Source organism: Salmo salar, chromosome 14, assembly GCF_965601325.2.
Source record: "Salmo salar chromosome 14, fSalSal1, whole genome shotgun sequence".
Lineage (NCBI taxonomy): Eukaryota > Metazoa > Chordata > Actinopteri > Salmoniformes > Salmonidae > Salmo > Salmo salar.
The window spans coordinates 34,887,183-34,909,434 of NC_138304.1; the positions used below are offsets into that span (position 1 = coordinate 34,887,183).

Here is a 22,252-nt window from a genome sequence, read left to right on the forward strand (position 1 = left end):
TCCTATAGAAAATTTGTGGGCAGAACTGAAAAAAACATGTGCGAGCAAGGAGGCCTACAAACCTGACTCAGTTACACCAGCTCTGTCAGGAGGAATGGGCCAAAATTCACCCAACTTATTATGGGAAGCTTGTGGAAGGCTACCTGAAACGTTTGACCCAAGTTAAACAATTTAAAGGCAATGCTACCAAATACTAATTGAGTGTATGTAAACTTCTGACCCACTGGAAAATGTGATGAAAGAAATAAAAGCTGAAATAAATCATTCTCTCTACTATTATTCTGACATTTCACATTCCTAAAATAAAGTGGTGATCCTAACTGACCTAAAACAGGGAACTGTGAAAAACTGAGTTTAAATGTTTTTGGCTAAGGTGTATGTAAACTTCCCACTTCAACTGTAGGTGTTCTTTTGGTGTTCATCTCACAAATGTATAACTTTACATTTATCATACATTTATAATCCTGGTATCACTCTTACAAAAACAGCTACACTATTTAAAATAATACAAGGCTAATGATAAAGGTATGAACTTGAAATAATTAACTGTTTGTTCTATCCTGCCTTCGCATAATGTCTTAGTATGAAATAAGTGCAATATAGGTCTTGTCTTATTGGTCTGCCCATTGCCATATTAATCTATCTCAGTGAAGGCTGCTGAGGGGAGGACAGCTCATAATAATGGTTGGAATGGAATCAAACATCAAGATTTCCATGTGGTTGATGCCATTCCAGCCATTATTATTTCTTTATTTAACCTTTAACTAGGCAAGTCAGTTAAGAACAAATTCTGATTTACAATGACGGCCTACCAAAAGGCAAAAGGCCTTCTGCGGGGATGGGATTAAAAATAAAAATATAGGACAAAAAAACACTTCAATGACGAGACAACACTACACAAAGAGAGACCTAAGACATAGAATGCTTAGCCACACAACATGACAACAACATGGTAGCAACATGGCAGCAGCACAAAACATGGTACAAACATTATTGGGCACAGACAACAGCACAAAGGGCATGAAGGTAGAGACAACAATACATCACACAAAGCAGCCACAACTGTCAGTAAGAGTGTCCATGATTGGGTATTTGAATCAAGAAATTGAGATAAAACTGTCCAGTCAGTGTTTGTTGCAGCTCATTCCAGTCGCTAGCTACAGCGAACTGAAGATTTTATTGGTCACATACACGTGGTTAGCAGATGTTAATGTGAGTGTAGCGAAATGCTTGTGCTTCTTATTCCGACAGTGCAGTAATATCGAACAAGTAATCTAACAATTCCCCAACAACTACCTAATACACACAAATCTAAAGGGGTGAATGAGAATATATACATATAAATATATGGATGAGCGATGGCCGAGCAGCATAGGCAAGGTGCAATAGATGGTATAAAATACAGTATATACATATGATATTAGTAATGTAAGATATGTAAACATTATTAAAGTGGCATTATTTAAAGTGGCACTGTTTAAAGTGACTAGTGATCTATTTATTAAAGTGGCCAGTGATTGGGTCTCAATGTAGGCAGCAGCCTCTCTGAGTTAGTGATTGCTGTTTAGCAGTCTGATGGCCTTGAGATAAAAGCTGTTTTTCAGTCTCTTGGTCCCAGCTTTGATGCACCTGTACTGACCTTGCCTTCTGGTTGATAGGGGGGTGAACAGGCAGTGGCTCGGGTGGTTGTTGTCCTTGATGATCTGTTTGGCCTTCCTGTGACATCGGGTGCTGTAGGTGTCATGGAGGGCAAGTAGTTTGCCCCCGGTGATGCGTTGTGCAGACCACACCACCCTCTGAAGAGCCTTGCGGTTGAGGGTGGTGCAGTTGCCGTACCATATAGCCCGACAGGATGCTCTTGATTGTGCATCTGTAAAGGTTTGTCAGGGTTTTGGGTGATAAGCCACATTTATTCAGCCTCCTGAGGTTGAAGAGGTGCTGTTTTGCACCTTCTTCACCAAACAGTCTGTGTAGGTGGACCATTTCAGTTTGTCTGTGATGTGCACAGTTATCTTTGCCTTCTTCGGTACAGGAACAATGGTGGCCATCTTCAAGCATGTGGGGACAGCAGACTGGGATAGGGAGCGATTGACTATGTCCGTAAACACCAGCCAGCCGGTCTGCGCATGCTCTGAGGACGCGGCTAAGGATGCCGTCTGGGCCAGCAGCCTTGCGATGGTTAACACGTTTTAAATGTTTTACTCACGTCGTCCACGGAGAGACGCAGTCCTTGTTAGCGGGCCACGACGGTGGCACTGTATTATCCTCAAAGCGGGCATCAGATTTGACTGGCAGAACAGGTGTTGTACGTGGTGGATGAGGGCTGCAGTAGATATCTCAGATAGGGGGGAGTGAGGCCTAAGAGGGTTTTATAAATAAGCATCAACCAGTGGGTCTTGCGATGGGTATACAGAGATTAACAGTTTACAGAAGAGTGTAGAGTGCAGTGATGTGTCCTATAAGGAGCATTGGTGGTAAATCTGATTGCCGAAAGGTAAAGAACATCTAACCGCTCGAGAGCACCCTTACCTGCCGATCTATAAATGACGTCTCTGTAATCTAGCATGGGTAGGACGGTCATCTGAATCAGGGTTAGTTTGGCAGCTGGGGTGAAAGAGGAGCGATTACGATAGAGGAAACCAAGTCTAGGTTTAACCTTAGCCTGCAGCTTTGATGTGCTGAGAGAAGGACAGTGTACTGTCTAGCCATACACCCAAGTACTTGTATGAGGTGAGTACCACAAGCTCTAAACCCTCAGAGGTAGTAATCACACCTGTGGGGAGAGGGGCATTCTTCTTACCAAACCACATGACCTTTGTTTTGGAGGTGTTCAGAACGAGGTTAAGGGCAGAGAAAGCTTGTTGGACACTAAAAAAGGTTTCTTGTAGAGTGTTTAACACAAAATCCAGGGAGGGGCCAGCTGAGTATAAGACTGTATCGTCTGCATATAAATGGATGAGAGCTTCCTACTGATGAGCTATGTTGTTGATGTAAATTGAGAAGAGCGTGGGGCCTAGGATCGAGCCTTGGGGTACACCCTTGGTGACAGGCAGTGGCTGAGACAGCAGATGTTCTGACATTATACACTGCACTCTTTGAGGTAGTTAGCAAACCAGGCCAAAGACCCCTCAGAGACACAAATACTCCTTAGCTGGCCCACAAGAATGGAATGGTCTACCGTATCAAAAGCTTTGGCCAAGTCAATAAAAATAGTGGCACAACATTGCTTAGAATCAAGGGCAATGGTGATATCATTGAGGACCTTTAAGGTTGCAGTGACACATCCATAACCTGAGCGGAAACCAGATTGCATACCAGAGACATCAAGAAAGCCAGTCAGTTGATTACTGACAAGTTTTTCCAACACTTTTGATGAAGAGGGAAAAATAGAAATAGGCCTTTAGAATCAACTTGATCTCCCCCTTTAAATAAAGGACGAACCGTGGCTGCCTTCCAAGCAATGGGAACCTCCCCAGAGAGAGGAGACAGGTTAAAAAGGTCAGAGGTTATAGGGGCAGCAATCTTAAAGAAGAAAGGGTCTAAACCATCTGACCCAGATGTTTTTTTGGGGTCAAGTTTAAGAAGCTCGTTTAGCACCTCGGACTCAGTGACTGCCTGCAGGGAGAAACTTTGTAGCGGGGCAGAGGAAAAGAGGGAGGACCATTGGGGCACGTCGCATTAGAAGGGGTGGGAGATGAGGAAATGTTGGACGGGCAAGGAGGCATGGCTGAGTCAAATAGAAATCCTGATAATGAAGTGGTGATTAAAAAGCTCAGCAATGTGCTTCTTGTCAGTAACAATCATCATCAACTTTAAGGGACATGGGCAGCTGTGAGGAGGAGGGAGTGAGACACAGTGTTGGTGAACGGATGATCTTCGCATGTGTATTTCCCACCATAAAGCATGGAGGAGGTGTAATGGTGTGGGGGTGCTTTGCTGGTGACACTGTCAGTGATTTATTTGGAATTCAAGGCACACTTAACCAGCATGGATACCACAGCATTCTGCAGCAATACACCATTCCATCTGGTTTGGACTTAGTGGGACTATTATTTAGGACAATGACCCAGGACAATGACCCAACACACCTCCAGGCTGTGTAAGGGCTATTTTTACCAAGGAGAGTGATGTAGTGCTGCATCAGATAACTTGGCCTCTACATCACCCGACCTCAACCAAATTGAGATGGTTTGGGATGAGTCGGACCACAGAGTGAAGGAAAAGCAGCCAACAAGTGCTCAGTATATGTGGGAACTCCTTCAAGACTGTTGGAAAAGCATTCCAGGTGAAGCTGCTTGAGAGAATGCCGAGAGTGTGCAAAGCTGTCATCAAGGCAAAGGCAGTCTGCTTTGAAGAATCTCAAATATAAAATATATTTCAATTTGTTTAACACTTTTTTGGTTACTACATGATTCCATGTGTTATTTCATAGTTTTGATGTCTACACTATTATTCTACAATGTAGAAAATAGTAAAAATAAAGAAAAACTCTTGAATGAGTAGGTGTTCTCAAAACGTTTGACCGGTAGTGTATATACAAAAGTATGTTGACACCGTTTCAAATTAAGGGAATTTGGCTATTTCAGCCACACCCGTTGCTGACAGGTGTATAAAATCGAGTGCACATAGACAAACATTGGCAGTAGAAAGGCTGTTCTGAAGAGCTCAGTGACTTTTAACGTAGCACTGTCACAGGATGCCACCTTTCAAGTAAGTTTTGTGACATTTCTGCCCTGCTAGCGCTGCCTCGGCCAACTGTAAGTGCTGTTATTGTGAAGTGGAAACATCTAGGAGCAACAACGGTTCAGCCACAAAGGGGTCGTCCACACAAGCTCACAGCTAAAAAAAAAATTGTCTGTTGTCAGTTGCAACACTCACTACCGAGTTTCAAACTGCCTCTGGAAGCAATGTCGGCACAAGAACTATTAGTCGGGAGCTTCATGAAATGGGTTTCCATGTCCGAGCAGCCGCATAAAAACCCAAGATCACCATGCGCAATGCCAAGCGTCGGCTGGCGTGGTATATACAGCTTGCCACCATTGGACTCTGGAGTAGTGGAAACGCGTTCTCTGGAGTGATGAATCACGCTTCACCATCGGTCAGTCCGACAGACAAATCTGGGTTTGGCAGATGCCAGGAAAACGCTACCTACCAACTGTAAAGTTTGGTGGACGAAGAATAATGTTCTGGGGCTGTTTTTCATGGTTCGTGCTAAGCCCCTTAGTACCAGTGAAGGAAAATCTTAACACTACAGCATACAATAACATTCTAGATGATTTTGTTAGTGGGAGCATGCCTAAGATCACACATTAGACCAAGGCCCATATTCACAAAGCATGCAATGCTGCTTTTCGACTAACATCAGTGTTACACTAGTGCATAAACCCTTACGTTATACTAGGGAAATTGTTTCCATAGCTAGGGCTGGCAGTGAAGAGCAGAATCCACAACCTCTGCATTATCAAAATCGTTGCTTTGTGAGAAGATGTTAAAGTTCACAGTTAGCCATTGTTATGTAAAAGCAGGCTGAAAAGTATCAGCGGCCTGGCTTTGGCCCCAAGAGAGAAGGTCCGACGGAGCCATGGCCCAGTGAGACACGGGTGCCGGCCCACGTAGATGGAGACAGAAAAGTCTGAGCCTTTTAGGTAAAACACTGTGGTAAATCCTGTATGGAAATGCGCCACAAGAGTAGGCGTGCTGATCTAGGGTCAGGTTCCACCAGTCAATATAATTTGATTAATTATGATATAAAAGTAAAAACTGATCCTAGATCTACACTCCTCTAAGATTCTTTGGGAATACGGTCCAGATAAGACAAGTTGACCCTAGCGCCCGACAAACTATTGTGGAATAATTACTGGGGACGGAGACAGGGGCTGGGAGACACTGTGGCCCTGTCCAATGTCACTCCTGAACAGGGCCAGCCAGGAAGGAGTTGACCCAACCACTTTGAGGCCGTAGTTGTGTGGGTAGCAGAGGCAGAGGTGTGCTTAGCAGATCTGAAAGAGAGGCACAACATTATTTGAATGAGAATTCAATCCACATGACAATTCAAAGAGAATTTGTGCAACTTGAGACAGATAGCAATACAGTACAAATATATTAAAACATAATATGGAATGTAACAGACATGCATGAGGTGGTTTCAAATAATACTACAGGTAGCTAACTCTTTCCATGCTTTTCATGAAAATGTTTATCTTATATTATAGCTAGCTAGTTGATGTTGTTCTAGCTAGCTCACCCAAAGCAAGCTTTTCTCCACCTCGCTGGTCTGCAGATGCATGACTACATGATCATGATGTTGTGGCTGTAACATTTAACGGACGCTAGAAGAACTAGCTAGTTACCTATAAAATTAATATAATTGCGTTGGTTAGACATTGACAGCTTGCTAATCAAGATATAAAAAGGTGAGATCGCTCAGATTCTCTCTGGAGCAGTTAGATCTCGTTTGGGCACTGCATCGGGTAGATGAAGCAACTGCACATCTAATCTTCTTCCCCATACCATCTTGATTCAACAGGGCGCTAGCCTGTTCTCCTCAAAACATTTATCAAGCTTGCTAACGTTAGCAAACTTGAGCATTGATCTCAGCTTGCTAACTTACAAAGCCAACCAACTACACACCAAATATACACAGAGCAAACAAGTATTTTCTAAACTAATGATTCTCAACCAAATGGCAACTACATGGCTAGACCTATTGCTCTGTTACGTAATGTAAGAACCACTAGACACAGGCTAACCAGAAAGCTCTAATGCTAGCTAGCTAACCAGCCATGTAATCTCAATAGAAGAGGCTAGCTAGCATCAGCTTTGTAGCGGTTGTGCTATGTTGAAAAATGTGTTTTAATTCTTCCCTTCATCTTCCACAACAACGCCTTGTGTACCTTTCAAATTCTGTGAATATCATTTAGCTAGCTAGTAATTTTGACAAATCTGATTCATATTTAGCACAGGGGAAAACGTGCTTCCAGACCAGAACCTTGTGAAACGTGAAAGCGCCTTCCTGAATGACAACACCACCTGATTGGTTGGAAGAAAAAGTGCTGTCCACCAGAGCTCGTCTATTTCGCTGCTGCTTACTTGCAGAACCCTGCAAGATGTGTGTATTGTTAGATATTACTGCACTGTTGGAACTAGGAACACAAGTATTTCGCTGCACCTGCTAAATATGTGTACACGACCAATACAATTGTATTTGAATGTTGTTTTACATCTACAAAACGTTTGGCCGAGGTTAGTCGGTAAATTACTGACAAAACTCTGAGTGTACAGATTTGACATAAGTAAATGTAGTTTTGATTCACAGAAGATTGACCAATCACAAGCTTAGGAAATTAGTGGCATTCATTCTCAAATTTAGCTGCAAATATTATTGAATATATTAACATATCAACTTACATGTTTGAAAGTTCATGTTATGTGCTTGCAAGTGTTGCATTTATTCTCAAAAGAAGTGCCATGTTTGCAAAAAAATTTTGCAAATACAAAACGGATTATATAAGTAAGTGCAACTCATATTTTACATTATTTTACACAAGGCACTATGTTACCTTCATAATTGACTCATCAAACCCCAAACCCTCAGCCTGGTCTGCTGCACATGCGTTCCCGGAAGTCTCGCGATGTTGCGCTTCTGGGTTTAGGAACTCTGTGGAACAACGATCAATAGTTTACCAGTGTATAGTGTCATCTTCTGGCCGCATGTAAAACTGAAGGCTATTAATACCAATGAACATCCAGGGAATACAACATAGATCATCCCTGAAATGCAATAGGCTACATCCGTTATTACACTGGTTATAAAATAAAGTTTTGATATATTTCTAAAGGCCAGCAATGCATTTGATTTGGCATAGGCCTAGTTGAACAGTAAGTTTTACTCTAATGTTGACGATAGGAACCTGTGGCTCTGATGTTCCTTGTAAACAAAATCAAAATACCACTAGGGCAGAAGATTATCCGTATTCATGTTACAAATTATAAACATGACTTTCTGAACCATGCCTTAAGGCTTACAATGTTGGTATCCTGATTGCGCCTGATTTGAACCGGATATACAACTTTAGTCGGGGTCACGTTTATTGTTGAAGAGGAAAGATGTCTGTACTGATTTTATTCAATTTCAACGATGCAAAAGATATATTTACAGTAAGAACTTGTCTTCAATACGGAGTATTTCAGATTCTATTCTATGCATGATTCAAATTGTTTATCACATCTTTGTAGAAACGCTTACAATACCTTTGCAAGCCAAGTCATATTTATTAGACACGTTAGCTAGCTAGCTTAATAACGTTAGCAGGTTAACGTGTAACGATAGTCCCAAGAAAATACTAAGCTTTTATTATTTGTTCAATTGTTATAACTCTCACCCAGGCCTCAACCAGGAGTGCGTTGGTCAACAAAACCAGCAAACCTTTGATAAACGCATTCAACCAGATCACTGGAAAGTGAGTGAATGACGTTACATAGCTAACGTTAGCTGTTAACATTCTATTATCTCTAGGCTATGCCTCTGTCCACATCACCACTGACATTGTCAGCCTGCTTCTCTCTTCACAGTGAGACAGAGAAGAAGACCACCCTTGACCAAGCTCTGAGGCAAGTCCTGGAGGAGGAGATTGTAAGTTTAAAGAAATGTAGTGTATGTGTAATTTGTTTTAGATATGTATATGTGAAGTGTTGGTCCCATTTTTCATGAGCTGAAGTAAAATATCCCAGAAATGTTCAATACACACAAAAGCCAATTTTTCTCAAATTTTGTGCACAATTTTGTTTACATCCCTGTTAATGAGCATTTCTCCCTTGCCAAGATAATCCATCCAATTGACAGGTGTGGTTTATCAAGAAGCTGATTTAAACACCATGATCATTACACAGGTGCACCTTGTGCTGGGGACAATAAAAGGCCACTATTAAATGTGGGGTTTTGTCACACAACGCCATGCCACAGATGTCTCAAGTCTTGAGGGAGCACACAATTGTCATGCTGACTGCAGGAATGTCTAACAGAGCTGTTGCCAGAGAATTTAATGTTAATATCTTAATGTTAATTTCGCCTCTAACGTCGTTTTAGAAAATTTGGCAGTACTTCCAACCGGCCTCACAACTGCAGACCACGTGTAACCATGCCAGCCCAGGACCTCCACATCCGTCTTCTTCACCTGTGGGATAGTGTGAGGAGTGGAGGTGCTGAGGAGTATTTCTGTCTGTAATAAAGCCCTTTTCTGGGGAAAAACTCATTCTGATTGGATGGGCCTGGCTCCCCAGTCGGTGGGCCTGTGCCCAGACATGGCTGTGCCTCTGGCAGTCATTTGAAATCCATAGATTATGGCCTAATTCGTTTATTTCAATTGACTGATTTCCTTCTATGAACTGTGTAACTCAGTAAAGTCTTTGAAATTATTGCATGTTGCATTTATATTTTTGTTTAGTATATAGTAGGGGTATATATATGTGTAGTGTATGTGTGTGTATATGTGTGTGTTTTGTTTTGTTGTCACATACACCTGATAGGTGCAGTGAATTGTGTTGTTTTACAGGGTAAACCATGGTAGTACGGTGCCCCTAGAGCAAATTTAGGGTTAAATGCCTTGCTCAAGGGCTACCTGCCAACTAGTGGTTAGCGAGGTCGCTGGTTCGAAAAATCCGAGCCGACGAGGTGAAAAATCTGTCGAAGTATACTGCTAGTACATGGTCTTGCTTATCCTCAATATGCTTCACCAAGAGTCGGGCAACATTCTCCCTTTCTCTCCTTTTCTTTTACAGGTGGAAAAGAAAGCACTCGTCGATGACTTTCTGTCTCTCATCTATTTCAGCATTGATGGAGTTACTGAAGGTAAGCGGCAGGCTGAACGTCAGGGCATAACATCGCTACATCTACCTCTGTTTTACCTCTTCAGTATTTCATCGATATACACGCCAGACAGCAAATTATGTAGTAATTGTGTAGAAAAGTGTAGTAAATTCACTTGTCCATGCAGGTATCTGCTCCGCCACCACTCCTTTCCTACTGTTGGGAGATGTTCTGGACTGTCTTCCTCTGTACCAGTGTGATAAGGTCTTCTCCTTTGTTGAAGAGAATGTCTCCACCTGGAAGTCTGTAAGTAGCTTAGTCTGTTTCTCTGTGATCTTTGAGTAACTGTCAATGTTTACTTGATGACAGGTTTCTTATAGAAGATCTTTCCTTTTAGTTATTGAGGAAATGCCACCAATATAATTTTCTCCTCTCTCACTTTCAGAACTCCTTTTACACTGCTGGGAAAAACTACTTGTTAAGGATGTGTAATGGTGAGGATAAAGGCACACATTAAGATCACTTTCTGGCAGATGTTTCCTGTAGGACCCGGGATTCGAACTGGCAACCCTCTGGTTGCTGGCTCGCCTCTCTAACGTCTAGGCTACTTGCCGGCCCTGTTTGTTGTTCTCTTGATTTGTGCAGATATTCCATCACTAAACCCCATCTTCTTACCCTGCAGATCTTTTGAGGAGGTTGTCCAAGTCTCAGAACACAGTCTTCTGTGGACGGATCCAGCTGTTCCTGGCTCGTCTCTTTCCCCTGTCTGAGAAATCAGGTGAGAGGGTTACATGGAGCTAGGAACTGACGTCATTAATGTTTTATCATGGATGTGGACTTGTGGCCACTATTGTGTTCCTTTGTGTGTTTCAGGTCTGAACCTGCAGAGCCAGTTTAATCTCGACAACATCACAGTGTTCAACAAAAATGAGCTAGAGAGCACTCTTGGCCAGAAGGTAAGGCCTTTTCTAAGGATTACAGATACTGTATATTGAGTAGGCAGTTGAATGATGTGTGTGCTGTTGAATGTGCTTAACAATGAATTACCACTCTCTCTCTACCTCTGTTCTGAGTTATCTTCTACAGCCCACAGAGGAGGAGGATGGGATGGAAGTGGAGGAGGGGGAGATGGGAGATGAGGAACCTAGTGCACCTGCTCCATGGTAAGCAACATGAGTTCTTGTTCCATCTATCACAATACTTGGAATCATCAGTGGTTTTTCATCAACATAGTTGTTGCACAGATCCCTATGCTGGCAAGTCTTGTAAGTTTGATTGCAGCTTGCTAAAACAAGTTGTCATCTATAAAATTGCTCCCTGTTTGTAGTTCCATCCCTATCGACTACAACCTATACAGAAAGTTCTGGACTCTGCAGGACTACTTCAGAAACCCTGTTCAGTGTTATGAGAAGTTTTCCTGGATGACTTTCCTCAAGGTGACTTTTCTGCCCTCACTCTTTCCCTCCCAAAATAGCTTTGTGACATTTCTTATCTGACATGACCCATCTATGGACATCTACTAAAAGTATGACACTTTGCTTTAAAAAATGTCTTGTTCAAAACTGTTACTATTCTGTATGTCCTGTGAAGTATCCAGACAGGTGCTGGCTGTTTGTTTCTGTGAGAAGACACTGAAAAGTTGTTTGAGTTAATAGAAATGTTCTGTATGTTGTCTGTAGTATTCAGACGAGACGCTGGCAGTGTTTAGAAGCTTCAAGCTGGACGACATGCAGGCTTCTAAAAGGAAGCTGGAAGAGCAAAGGACGGCAGGAGGAGACCACGTTTACTTTGCCAAGTTCCTCACCAGTGAGAAGGTGACATCTCAACTTCTTCCATCAATTAAGAATAGAACAGAATAGAGATTGACTACATTGCAGTAAGACTGCACAGAGTTACTGTTCTTCAAATCACCTTACATCCCAAGTAACTACTCATTATGTGATTGAGATTAGGAAGTCTATACCTCGCCTTTCTCAAATGGATCCCTTCAAATACAATGACAGTCTCTGTCTTTGCCTCTCTAGTTGATGGACCTGCAGCTCAGTGACAGTAACTTCAGACGACACATCCTCCTGCAGTACCTTATCCTGTTTCAGTACCTCAAGGGACAGGTCAAGTTCAAAAGGTGAGGTGGCCCAAGAAGATGCCCCCCATCCCACACCATCATACCCTATGTCAGGTTGAATGTAGTCTGATTCAATTTAGCAGTAAAAGGTGTAACAGTGAATTGATATTGTGATTTGACTGCTGTTGGTCTCTTCACTACCAACTCTTGTCCTGTTGCTGCAGCTCCAGTTGTATCCTGAATGATGATCAGTGTTCATGGATGGAGGAGACCACCAAAGTTGTGTACCAGGGGGTGTGTGTGTGTTTCATCTGATAGATTGTAAATTACTGTTTTCTATCTTTACTGTTTTATATAATTATCCTCTTAGTATGAATAGATTGTTTTTATATCCTTAGAGATTGAAAGTAGTGTTAGGTTCAAGCTTTGTGTATTAGAAGTGTAATTATTTAGTGAACTGTAGGAATGTGTGCTCCCAATAACGCAAGGCCTCTGCTGACTGATAATAATTCTTATTGATATGCACGGAGAAATCCTGGGTGATAGGGAAAAGTACTGAAGTACATCTTTGTGGAAGAGAGGGTCTTAGAACTAAGGTTATACGTGGACACTGCACTGTATTGAATGTATGTATTCAGCTGTACATTTTCACTGAGTAAACATTTTAAATGTCACTCGGGCTCTTTTGTATGATACATGTGTTTATTGTATATTCAGATATTGCTGTTTTTTATCACCTGTCTAACTTGTTCCCTGTAGCTGCTCAGAGAGATCCCACCGGATGGAGACAAGTTTGCCACCATGGTCGAGGTAAGAATAGTCTCAATATTCTGTAAGTCTGTGTAGTTCCTGCAAGTTCACATGTTTTAGTTCAAAAGTTTGGACACACCTACTCATTCAAGGGTTTTTCTTTATTTTTCTATTTTCTACATTAAAGAATAATAGTGAAGACATCAACTATGAAATAACACATGGAATCATGTAGTAACCAAAAAAGTGTTAAACAAATCAAAATACACTGCTCAAAAAAATAAAGGGAACGCTTAAACAACACAATGTAACTCCAAGTCAATCACACTTCTGTGAAATCAAACTGTCCACTTAAGAAGCAACACTGATTGACAATACATTTCACATGCTGTTGTGCAAATGGAATATAGACAACAGGTAGAAATTATAGGCAATTAGCAAGACACCCCCAATAAAGGAGTGGTTCTGCAGGTGGGGACCACAGACCACTTCTCAGTTCCTATGCTTCCTGGCTGATGTTTTGGTCACTTTTGAATGCTGGCGGTGCTTTCACTCTAGTGGTAGCATGAGACGGACTCTACAACCCACACAAGTGGCTCAGGTAGTGCAGCTCATCCAGGATGGCACATCAATGCGAGCTGTGGCAAGAAGGTTTGCTCTGTCTGTCAGCATAGTGTCCAGAACATGGAGGCGCTACCAGGAGACAGGCCAGTACATCAGGAGACGTGGAGGAGGCCGTAGGAGGGCAACAATCCAGCAGCAGGACCGCTACCTCCGCCTTTGTGCAAGGAGGAGCAGGAGAAGCACTGCCAGAGCCCTGCAAAATGACCTCCAGCAGGCCACAAAATGTGCATGTGTCTGCTCAAACGGTCAGAAACAGACTCCATGAGGGTGGTATGAGGGCCCGACGTCCACAGGTGGGGGTTGTGCTTACAGCCCAACACCGTGCAGGACGTTTGGCATTTGCCAGAGAACACCAAGATTGGCAAATTCGCCACTGGCGCCCTGTGCTCTTCACAGATGAAAGCAGGTTCACACTGAGCACGTGACATACGTGACAGAGTCTGGAGATGCCGTGGAGAACGTTCTGCTGCCTGCAACATCCTTCAGCATGACCGGTTTGGCGGTGGGTCAGTCATGGTGTGGGGTGGCATTTCTTTGGGGGGGCCGCACAGCCCTCCATGTGCTCGCCAGAGGTAGCCTGACTGCCATTAGGTACCGAGATGAGATCCTCAGACCCCTTGTGAGACCATATGCTGGTGCGGTTGGCCCTGGGTTCCTCCTAATGCAAGACAATGCTAGACCTCATGTGGCTGGAGTGTGTCAGCAGTTCCTGCAAGAGGAAGGCATTGATGCTATGGACTGGCCCGCCCGTTCCCCAGACCTGAATCCAATTGAGCACATCTGGGACATCATGTCTCGCTCCATCCACCAACGCCACGTTGCACCACAGACTGTCCAGGAGTTGGCGGATGCTTTGGTCTAGGAGGAGATCCCTCAGGAGACCATCCGCCACCTCATCAGGAGCATGCCCAGGCGTTGTAGGGAGGTCATACAGGCACGTGGAGGCCACACACACTACTGAGCCTCATTTTGACTTGTTTTAAGGACATTACATCAAAGTTGGATCAGCCTGTAGTGTGGTTTTCCACTTTAATTTTGAGTGTGACTCCAAATCCAGACATCCATGGGTTGATAAATTGGATTTCCGTTGATTATTTTTGTGTGATTTTGTTGTCAGCACATTCAACTATGTAAAGAAAAAAGTATTTAATAAGATTATTTCTTTCATTCAGATCTAGGATGTGTTGTTTAAGTGTTCCCTTTATTTTTTTGAGCAGTATATATTTTTGATTCTTCAAAGTAGCCACCATTTGCCTTGATGACAGCTTTGCACACTTTTGCCAACCTCTCAACCAGCTTCATGAGGAATGCTTTTCCAACAGTTTTGAAGGAGTTCCCACATATGCTGAGCACTTGTTGGCTGCTTTTCCTTCACTCTCCGGTCCAACTTATCCCAAACCATCTCAAATGGGTTGACTGATTGTGGAGGCCAGGTCATCTGATGCAGCACTCCATCACTCTCCTTGGTCAAATAGCACTTACACAGCCTGGAGGTGTGTTGGGTCATTGTCCTGTTGAAAAACAAATGATAGTCCCACTAAGCGCAAACCAGATGGGATGGTGTATCACTGCAGAATGCTGTGGTAGCCATGCTGGTTAAGTGTCCCTTGAATTCTAAATAAATCATAGACAGTGTCACCAGCAAAGCACCATCACACCACCACCTCTATGCTTCCCTTAGGGAATCATACATGCAGAGATCATCTGTTCACCTACTCTGCGTCTCACAAAGATACGGAGGTTGGAACCAAATATATAGAATTTGGACTCATCAGACCAAAGGAAATATTTCCACTGGTCTAATGTCCATTGCTCGTGTTTCTTGGCCCAAGCAAGTCTCTTCTTATTGGTGTCCTTTAGTAGTGGTTTCTTAGCAGCAATTTGACCAGAAAGGCCTGATTCACGCCGTCTCCTCTGAACAGTTGATGTTGAGATGTGTCTGTTACCTGAATTCTGAAGCATTTATTTGGGCTGCAATTTCTGAGGTTGGTAACTCTAATGAACTTATCCTCTGCAGCAGAAGTAACTGGGTTTTCCTTTCCTGTGGCGGTCCTCATGAGAGCCAGTTTCATCATAGCGCTTGATGATTTTTGCGACTGCACTTGAAGAAACTTTCAAAGTTATTGAAATGTTCCAGATTGACTGACCTTCATGTCTTAAAGTAATGAGGGACTGTCATTTCTCTTTGCTTTTTTGAGCTTCTTGCCATAATATGGACTTGGTCTTTTACCGAATAGGGCTATCTTCTGTTTACCACCCCTACCTTGTCACAACAACTGATTGGCTCAAACGCATTAATTACATTTTTAACAAGGCACACCTGTTTAATTGAAATGGATTCCAGGTGACTACCTCATTAAGCTGGTTGAGAGAATGCCAACAGAGTTCAAAGCTGTCATCAAGGCAAAGGGTGGCTATTTGAAGAATCTCAAATATAAAATATATTTTGATTTGTTTAACACTTTTTTGGTTACTACATGATTCATGTGTTATTTCGTAGTTTTGACGTCTTCGCTGTTATTCGACATTGTAGAAAAAAATATTAAGAAAGAACAACCCTCAAATGAGTAGCTGTGTCCAAACGTTTGAATGGTACTGTATAGCCTGCTGTATTACAAGTCAAGGTTCACAGGGTAAAGGTTATTGATGACATTGAAAAGTCCCCTCTCATATTTTGACAGCATGTCCTAAACACAGAGGAGAACTGGAACTCGTGGAAAAATGAAGGATGCCCAAGCTTTGTGAAGGAAAGGTATAGCAGCAGAATTCAACAACCTCATGTTTATGATCCTATACTTATGAAAATAGTATTATCAAGACAAAGTCCAAATCGAAAATGTATATCATTCATTAAAGTGAGGAATATACATTACCAGTCAAGAGTTGACACACATACTCATTCCAGGGTTTTTCTTTATTTTTACTATTTTTTTCTACATTGTAGAAGAATAGTGAAGACATCAAAACTATGACATAACACATATGGAATCATGTTGTAAACCAAAAAAGTGTTAAGAATCTTTAATATTTTTTGATTTGTTTAAAAGTAGCCATCCTTTTCCTTGATGACAGCTTTGCACACTCTTGGCATTCTCTCAACCAGCTTCATGAGGTAGTCACCTGGAATGCATTTCAATTAACAGGTGTGCCTTGGTAAAAGTTTGTGGAATTTCTTTCCTTTTTAATGCGTTTGAGCCAATCAGTTGTGTTGTGACAAGGTAGGGTTGGGATACAGAAAGATAGCCCAATTTGATAAAAGACCAAGTCCATATTATGGCAAAAACAGCTAAAATAAGCAAAGAGAAACGACAATCCATCATTACTTTGACTGACCTTCAGGTCTTAATCTGGAACATTTCAATAACTTTGAAAGTTTCTTCAAGTGCGGTCGCAAAAACTATCAAGCGCTATGATGAAACTGGCTCTCATGAGGACCACCACAGGAAAGGAAAACCCAGTTAAAACCAGCCTCAGAAATCTGCAATTAACTGCATCTCAAATTGTAGCCCAAATAAATGCTTCACAGAATTAAAGTAACAGACACATCTCAACATCAACTGTTCAGAGGAAACTGGGTGAATCAGGCCTTCATGGTCAAATTGCTGTGAAGAAACCAGTACTAAAGGACACCAATAATAAGAATAGACTTACTCGGGCCAAGAAACACGAGCATTGGCCATTAGACCAGTGGAAATATGTCCTTTGGTCTGATGAGTCCAAATTTGAGATTTTTGGTTCCAACCACCATGTCTTTGTGAGACGCAGAGTAGGTGAAGGGATGATCTCCGCAAGTGTGGTTCCCACCGTGAAGCATGGAGGAGGTGTGGGGGTGCTTTGCTGGTGACACGGTCAGTGATTTATTTGGAATTCAAGTCACACTTAACCAGCATGGCTACCACAGCATTCTGCAGCGATACGCCATCCCATCTGGTTTGCGCTTAGTGGGACTATAATTTTTTTCAACAGGATAATGACCCTAAACACACCTCCAGGCTGTGTAAGGGCTGTTTGACCAAGAAGGAGAGTGATGGAGCGCTGCATCAGATGACCTGGCCTCCACAATCACCCAACCTCAATCCAATTGAGATGGTTTTGGATGAGTTGGACTGCAGAGTGTAGGAAAAGCAGCCAACAAGTGCTCAGTATATGTGGGAACTCCTTCAAGACTGTTGGAAAAGCATTCCAGGTGACTAGCTCATGAAGCTGGTTGAGAGAATGCCAAGAGTGTGCAAAGCTGTCATCAAGGCAAAGAGTGGCTACTTTGAAGAATATCAAATATAAAATATATATATACTTACATGATTCCATATGTGTTATTTCCTAGTTCTGATGTCTTCACTATTATTCTACAATTTAGAATATGTATGTATGTATGTATGTATGTATGTGTGGTGTGTGTGTGTGTGTGTGTGTGTATGTATGTATATATATATATATATATATATATATATATATTATATTATATAACTTGAATGAGTAGGTGTGTCCAAACTTTTGAATGATACTGTATATACAGTGCCTTCAGAAGATATTCACACCCCTTGACCTTTTTCACGTTTTGTTGTGTTACAGCCTGAATTTTAAATGGACTAAGTTGAGGTTGTCACTGGCCTACACACAATACCCCATAATGTCAAAGTGGGATGATGTTTTTAGAAATGTTTACAAATTAATAAAAAATGAAAAGCTGAAATGTCTTGAGTCAATTAGTATTCAACCCCTTTTGTTATGGCAAGCCAAATAAGTTCAGGAGTAAAAATGTGCTTTAACAAGTCACAAGTTGCATGGACTCATTGTGTGTGCAATAAGTGTTTAACATGATTTTTGAATGACTACCTCATCTGTCCCCCACACATGCATACAATTATCTGTAAGTTCCCTCAATCGAGGAGTGAATTTGAAACACGGATTCAACCACAAAGACCAGGGAGGTTTTCAAATGCCTCACAAAGAACGGCACCTATTGGTAATTTTTTTTTTAAATGCTCACATTGAATCTCCCTTTGAGCTTGGTGAAGTTATTAATTACACTTTGGCTGCTGTATCAATACACCCAGTCACTACAAAGATATAGGTGTCCTTCCTAACATAGTTGCCAGACAGGAAGGACACCACTCTGGGATTTTTAATTAACTTAATTAACTTTATTTAACTAGGAAAGTCAGTTAAGAACAAATTCTTATTTTACAATGACGGCCTACCCCGGCCAACCCGGATGACGCTGGGCCAATTGTGTGCTGCCCTATAGGACTCCTGATCACAGCCGGTTGTGATACAGCCCGGGATCGAACCGGGGTCTGTAGTGATATCTCTAGCACTGCGATGCTGTTCCACTCAGGAGCCCCAATGGTGACTTTAAAACAGTTAAAAGTTTAATGGCTGTGATAGGAAAAAACGGAGGATGGATCAACAACATTGTAGTTATCCACAATATTAACCTAATTGACAATGTGAAAATGTGCATCCTGTCTGCAACAAGGCACTAAAGTAATACTGCAGAAAATGTGTCAAAGCAATTCACTTTTTGTCCTAAATACAAAGTGTTATGTTTGGGGCAAATCCAATACAACACATAACTGAGTACCACTCCATATTTTCAAGCAGAGTGGGCGCTGCATCATGTTATGGGAATGTTTGTAATCATTAAGGACTGGGTAGTTTTTCAGGATAAAAGAAGAAATGGAATGGAGCTAAGCACAGGAAAAATCCTCAGAAAATCTGGTTGTCTGCTTTCCACCAGACACTGGGAGATGAATTCACCTTTCAGCAGGACAATAACCTAAAACACAAGGCCAAATCTACAGAAGTTGCTTACCAAGAAGACAGTGAATGTTCCTGAGTAGCTGAGAATTTTGAAAAGAAAAATGGGCAAATGTTGCACAATCCAGGCGTGGAAAGCTCTTCGAGACTTACCCAAAAAGACTCAGCTGCAATTGCTGCCAAAGGTGCTTCTATGAACTATTGACTAAGGGGTGTGAATACTTGTTTAAATAAGACATTTCATTATGGGGTAATGTGTGTGAGAAGAAAAAAATATTTTATTTTGAATTCAGGCTGTAACACAACATGTGGAATAAGTCAAGGGGTATGAATGCTTTCTGAAGGTACTGTAAAGTGTTATAATCAAGAATAATGCAAATGCCCCACCCCCCAGACCAGTAGATGACAAACCCAAGAGACCCATGAGGAAGAGACAAGCTCCAGAAGACTTCCTAGGTAAAGGCCCTGACAGGAAGGTCTTCATGGGGAAGTAAGTATCAATCCTAACAATAATAATAATTTGGTGGGTGCTTATAATGTACAATAATAATTTATTCAACTTCTATAGCGCTTTTCATTACAGAAAGAATATCAAAGATTCAAGTCTGTAGGGAAAGGGGGGGTACCTAGTCAGTTGTACAACTGAATGTCTTCCGCATTTAACCCAACCCCTCTGAATCGGGGGGGCTACCTCAATTGATATTCACGTCATCGGTGCCTGGCGGAACAGTGGATTAACTGACAGATTTTTACCTTGTCAGCTGTGGGATTCGATCTAGCCACTAGCCTGCCGCCCCTGTATTATACGCATGTGTGAATTGGACATTTTGTCCATATCCGAACTCTGTATGGCAATGATAACTGGGACAGAATAGTAATGTGTTCCCCAAAACCATAGTTGGTTTAGGAAAGTTGAGGTATGCCAGTAGGATTATTTACAATGTCTAGCCCTCACATTGGAGCCTAATGAAAATGGGGAGACATAGCATGTTGCCAATATGGGGGACGAGTGACACAGCTTCCCTTGTATTTGGCTTTGTCAAAACTCGTTTTTGTTTTCTTGCAGTGATGAACTCACGAGACTGTGGAATCTGAACCATAACAATATGGCAGCTTGCCAGTCAGTTAGCAGGTGAGTGGTTTTACAGCAGTGGCGCAGCTGGTCAAAGTTACATAGCCCGCTTACCTACCTATACGTTTTTGGTGTATAACATTAAAGGAGAATTTCGCTTTGTACAACCAAATGTAAAAAATATATGTAAATGACATATTATACAAGGGTCCAGACACTTTCTTTGCGACTTGACTTGTTTTTGAGAAACTTACCGCAAACAGCGATTCACTTGCTCATACTCATACGGTAAGGGGACTCAGAAAAGACATGAACAAATGCTCTAAAAACCACAGCAGCCTACTTGAACACTGTCTGAAACTGTAACTTACGGTTACAGCCTCAGTGTTGACAGTAAACGCATGCTGGAAGTTGTACCGAATTTTCCTAACGTTGGAAGTTTGTGCTCAGCAGACCAGAAATGTGCTCAGTGCTGGAAAAAAATGGACTGAACATTGGTATGGACCCTTCTATAACTTGCCATTTACATAGAGATTTGGTTGTAGAAAATATTTAACTTCTTGTACACAGGGAATTCATGCCTACTCTGGAGGAGTTTTTTGAAGAGGCCATTGAACAGGCTGACCCAGCCAACATGGTGGAAGACGAGTACAAGTACGTGTATACACAGTGTACAAAACATTAGGAACACCTGCTCTTTCCATGAGACTGACCAGGTGAAAGCTATGATCCCATATTGATGTCAACTGTTAAATCCATTTCAATCAGTGTAGATGAAGGGGAGGAGACATGTTAAAGGATTCTTAATCGTGTATGTGAGCCATTGAGGGTAAATGTGCAAGACAAAAGATTTGAAGTGCCTTTGAACAGGGTATGGTAGTAGGTGCCAGGCACACCAGTGTGAGTGTGTCAATAACTGCAACACAGCTGGGTTTTTCACGCTCAACAGTTTCCTGTGTGTATGAAGAATGGTCCACCACCCAAAGGACATCCAGCCAACTTGACACAACTCTGGGAAGCATTGGAGTCAACATGGGCCAGCATCCCTGTGGAGCGCTTTTGATACTTGTAGAGTCCATGCCTCAATGAATTGAGGCGATTCTGAGGGGGTGCAACTCAATGTTAGGAAGGTGTTCCTAATGTTTTGTACACTAACTGTTGATTGTCTATCCTAAGACCTGTCCAATGGTGTCAAGAAAGATCCTGCTGTGTGAAGTGTTCTGGTTCAATATTATCCACTCAGCTCCACGCCCCCTGTCCTGTAGGGTGGTGCGTAACTCAAACTATGGCTGGCGAGCCCTGCGTCTGTTGTCTAGGAGGAGTCCCCACTTCTTCCAGCCCACCAACCAGCAGTTCAAGAGCCTGGCTGACTACCTGGAGAGCATGGTCATCAAACTGGCCAAGGAGCTGCCGGTGAGTTGTCTGGTCTGGCTGGAACTATGGGTGCTGAAAATGTTTATGAATTACACAAGGCTCCCTTTGGGAGCATAGGGTGTCCACCATGGGAGAATCTCAATTTCATACTCCTCATGTGAGGTCAGAGGAAGAGGACACAAGGAGTGTGTCATTGAGATGTCCTAAACTCTCTTGATGTATTGGATCCCCTTTGCCCTGTCATCACAGAAGGACCTCCCGTCTGAGGAGATAAAGACAGGAGAGGAAGACTATGAAGACAACGGTGACACGCTTCTCAAAGAGAGCAACGACAGTGAGTTCTAGTACAAAACTAAAGTGTAGAGCTTCTAGATATGTAGTTGTAAAATCAAAGCTCCAGTTGGACTGCAGATTACATCCCTTTTGTGTGCCCCAAGGTCTGAGCATGCAGACCAAACTGGTGTCTAACCAGCAGATGGATGACATAGCAGCCAAGCTGGGTTCCCAATGGAAGACCCTGGCTGGCCAGCTGGAGATAAAAGCAGCGGAGATCCGGGAGATTGAGACAGACAGCAAGGACGTGGACATGCAGGCCAAGCTGCTGCTGGTGGCCTGGCAGGACCGTGAGGGGACACAGGCCACTGTCGAGAGCCTGGTTCCAGCGCTCAATGCTGCTGGCTTCCCCAAGATCGCAGAGATCCTCAACGAGACATAGATTAAGGCCTTGCTTAGACATGACTGTAATTTCGTCCTCCGTAGAATCTTTAAATAAACACTCAACTTTGACCAGAAGCTATATTCA

General features: G+C 42.4%; 1 protein-coding gene across 2 annotated transcripts; it reads left to right on the top strand.

Moving 5' to 3' along the window:
- Positions 1-7,867: 7,867 nt before the first annotated feature.
- On the top strand, positions 7,868-22,236 carry LOC106569323 (THO complex subunit 1). 2 transcript variants are annotated; one of them, XR_014380345.1, is made up of 21 exons: positions 7,868-8,157; positions 8,386-8,459; positions 8,572-8,632; positions 9,778-9,847; positions 9,993-10,111; positions 10,251-10,299; positions 10,488-10,583; positions 10,679-10,761; positions 10,892-10,968; positions 11,133-11,241; positions 11,485-11,619; positions 11,830-11,930; positions 12,095-12,159; positions 12,628-12,680; positions 15,926-15,996; positions 19,399-19,494; positions 20,071-20,136; positions 20,647-20,730; positions 21,253-21,489; positions 21,700-21,784; positions 21,888-22,236. XR_014380345.1 is itself a non-coding variant. In XM_082960926.1 (21 exons), exons 1-21 carry the CDS (start codon positions 8,107-8,109, stop codon positions 22,163-22,165), a joined length of 1,971 nt encoding a protein of 656 aa, XP_082817052.1. In that variant the 5' UTR covers positions 7,968-8,106; the 3' UTR covers positions 22,166-22,236. The 2 variants fall into 2 exon arrangements, 1 of the variants encoding a protein (XP_082817052.1); XM_082960926.1 differs by having other exon boundaries at positions 7,968-8,157; positions 21,342-21,489.
- Positions 22,237-22,252: the final 16 nt, after the last annotated feature.

What these genes read in the sequence shown, in the direction of transcription:
- LOC106569323 (XM_082960926.1), top strand. Translation starts at nt 8,107, where the DNA reads ATGTCTGTACTGATTTTATTCAATTTCAACGATGCAAAAGATATATTT. An exon ending in TTCAACCAGATCACTGGAAA is followed by an intron (nt 8,460 to 8,571) that starts GTGAGTGAATGA and finishes CTCTCTTCACAG; the next exon opens with TGAGACAGAGAAGAAGACCA. An exon ending in CCAAGCTTTGTGAAGGAAAG is followed by an intron (nt 15,997 to 19,398) that starts GTATAGCAGCAG and finishes CCCACCCCCCAG; the next exon opens with ACCAGTAGATGACAAACCCA.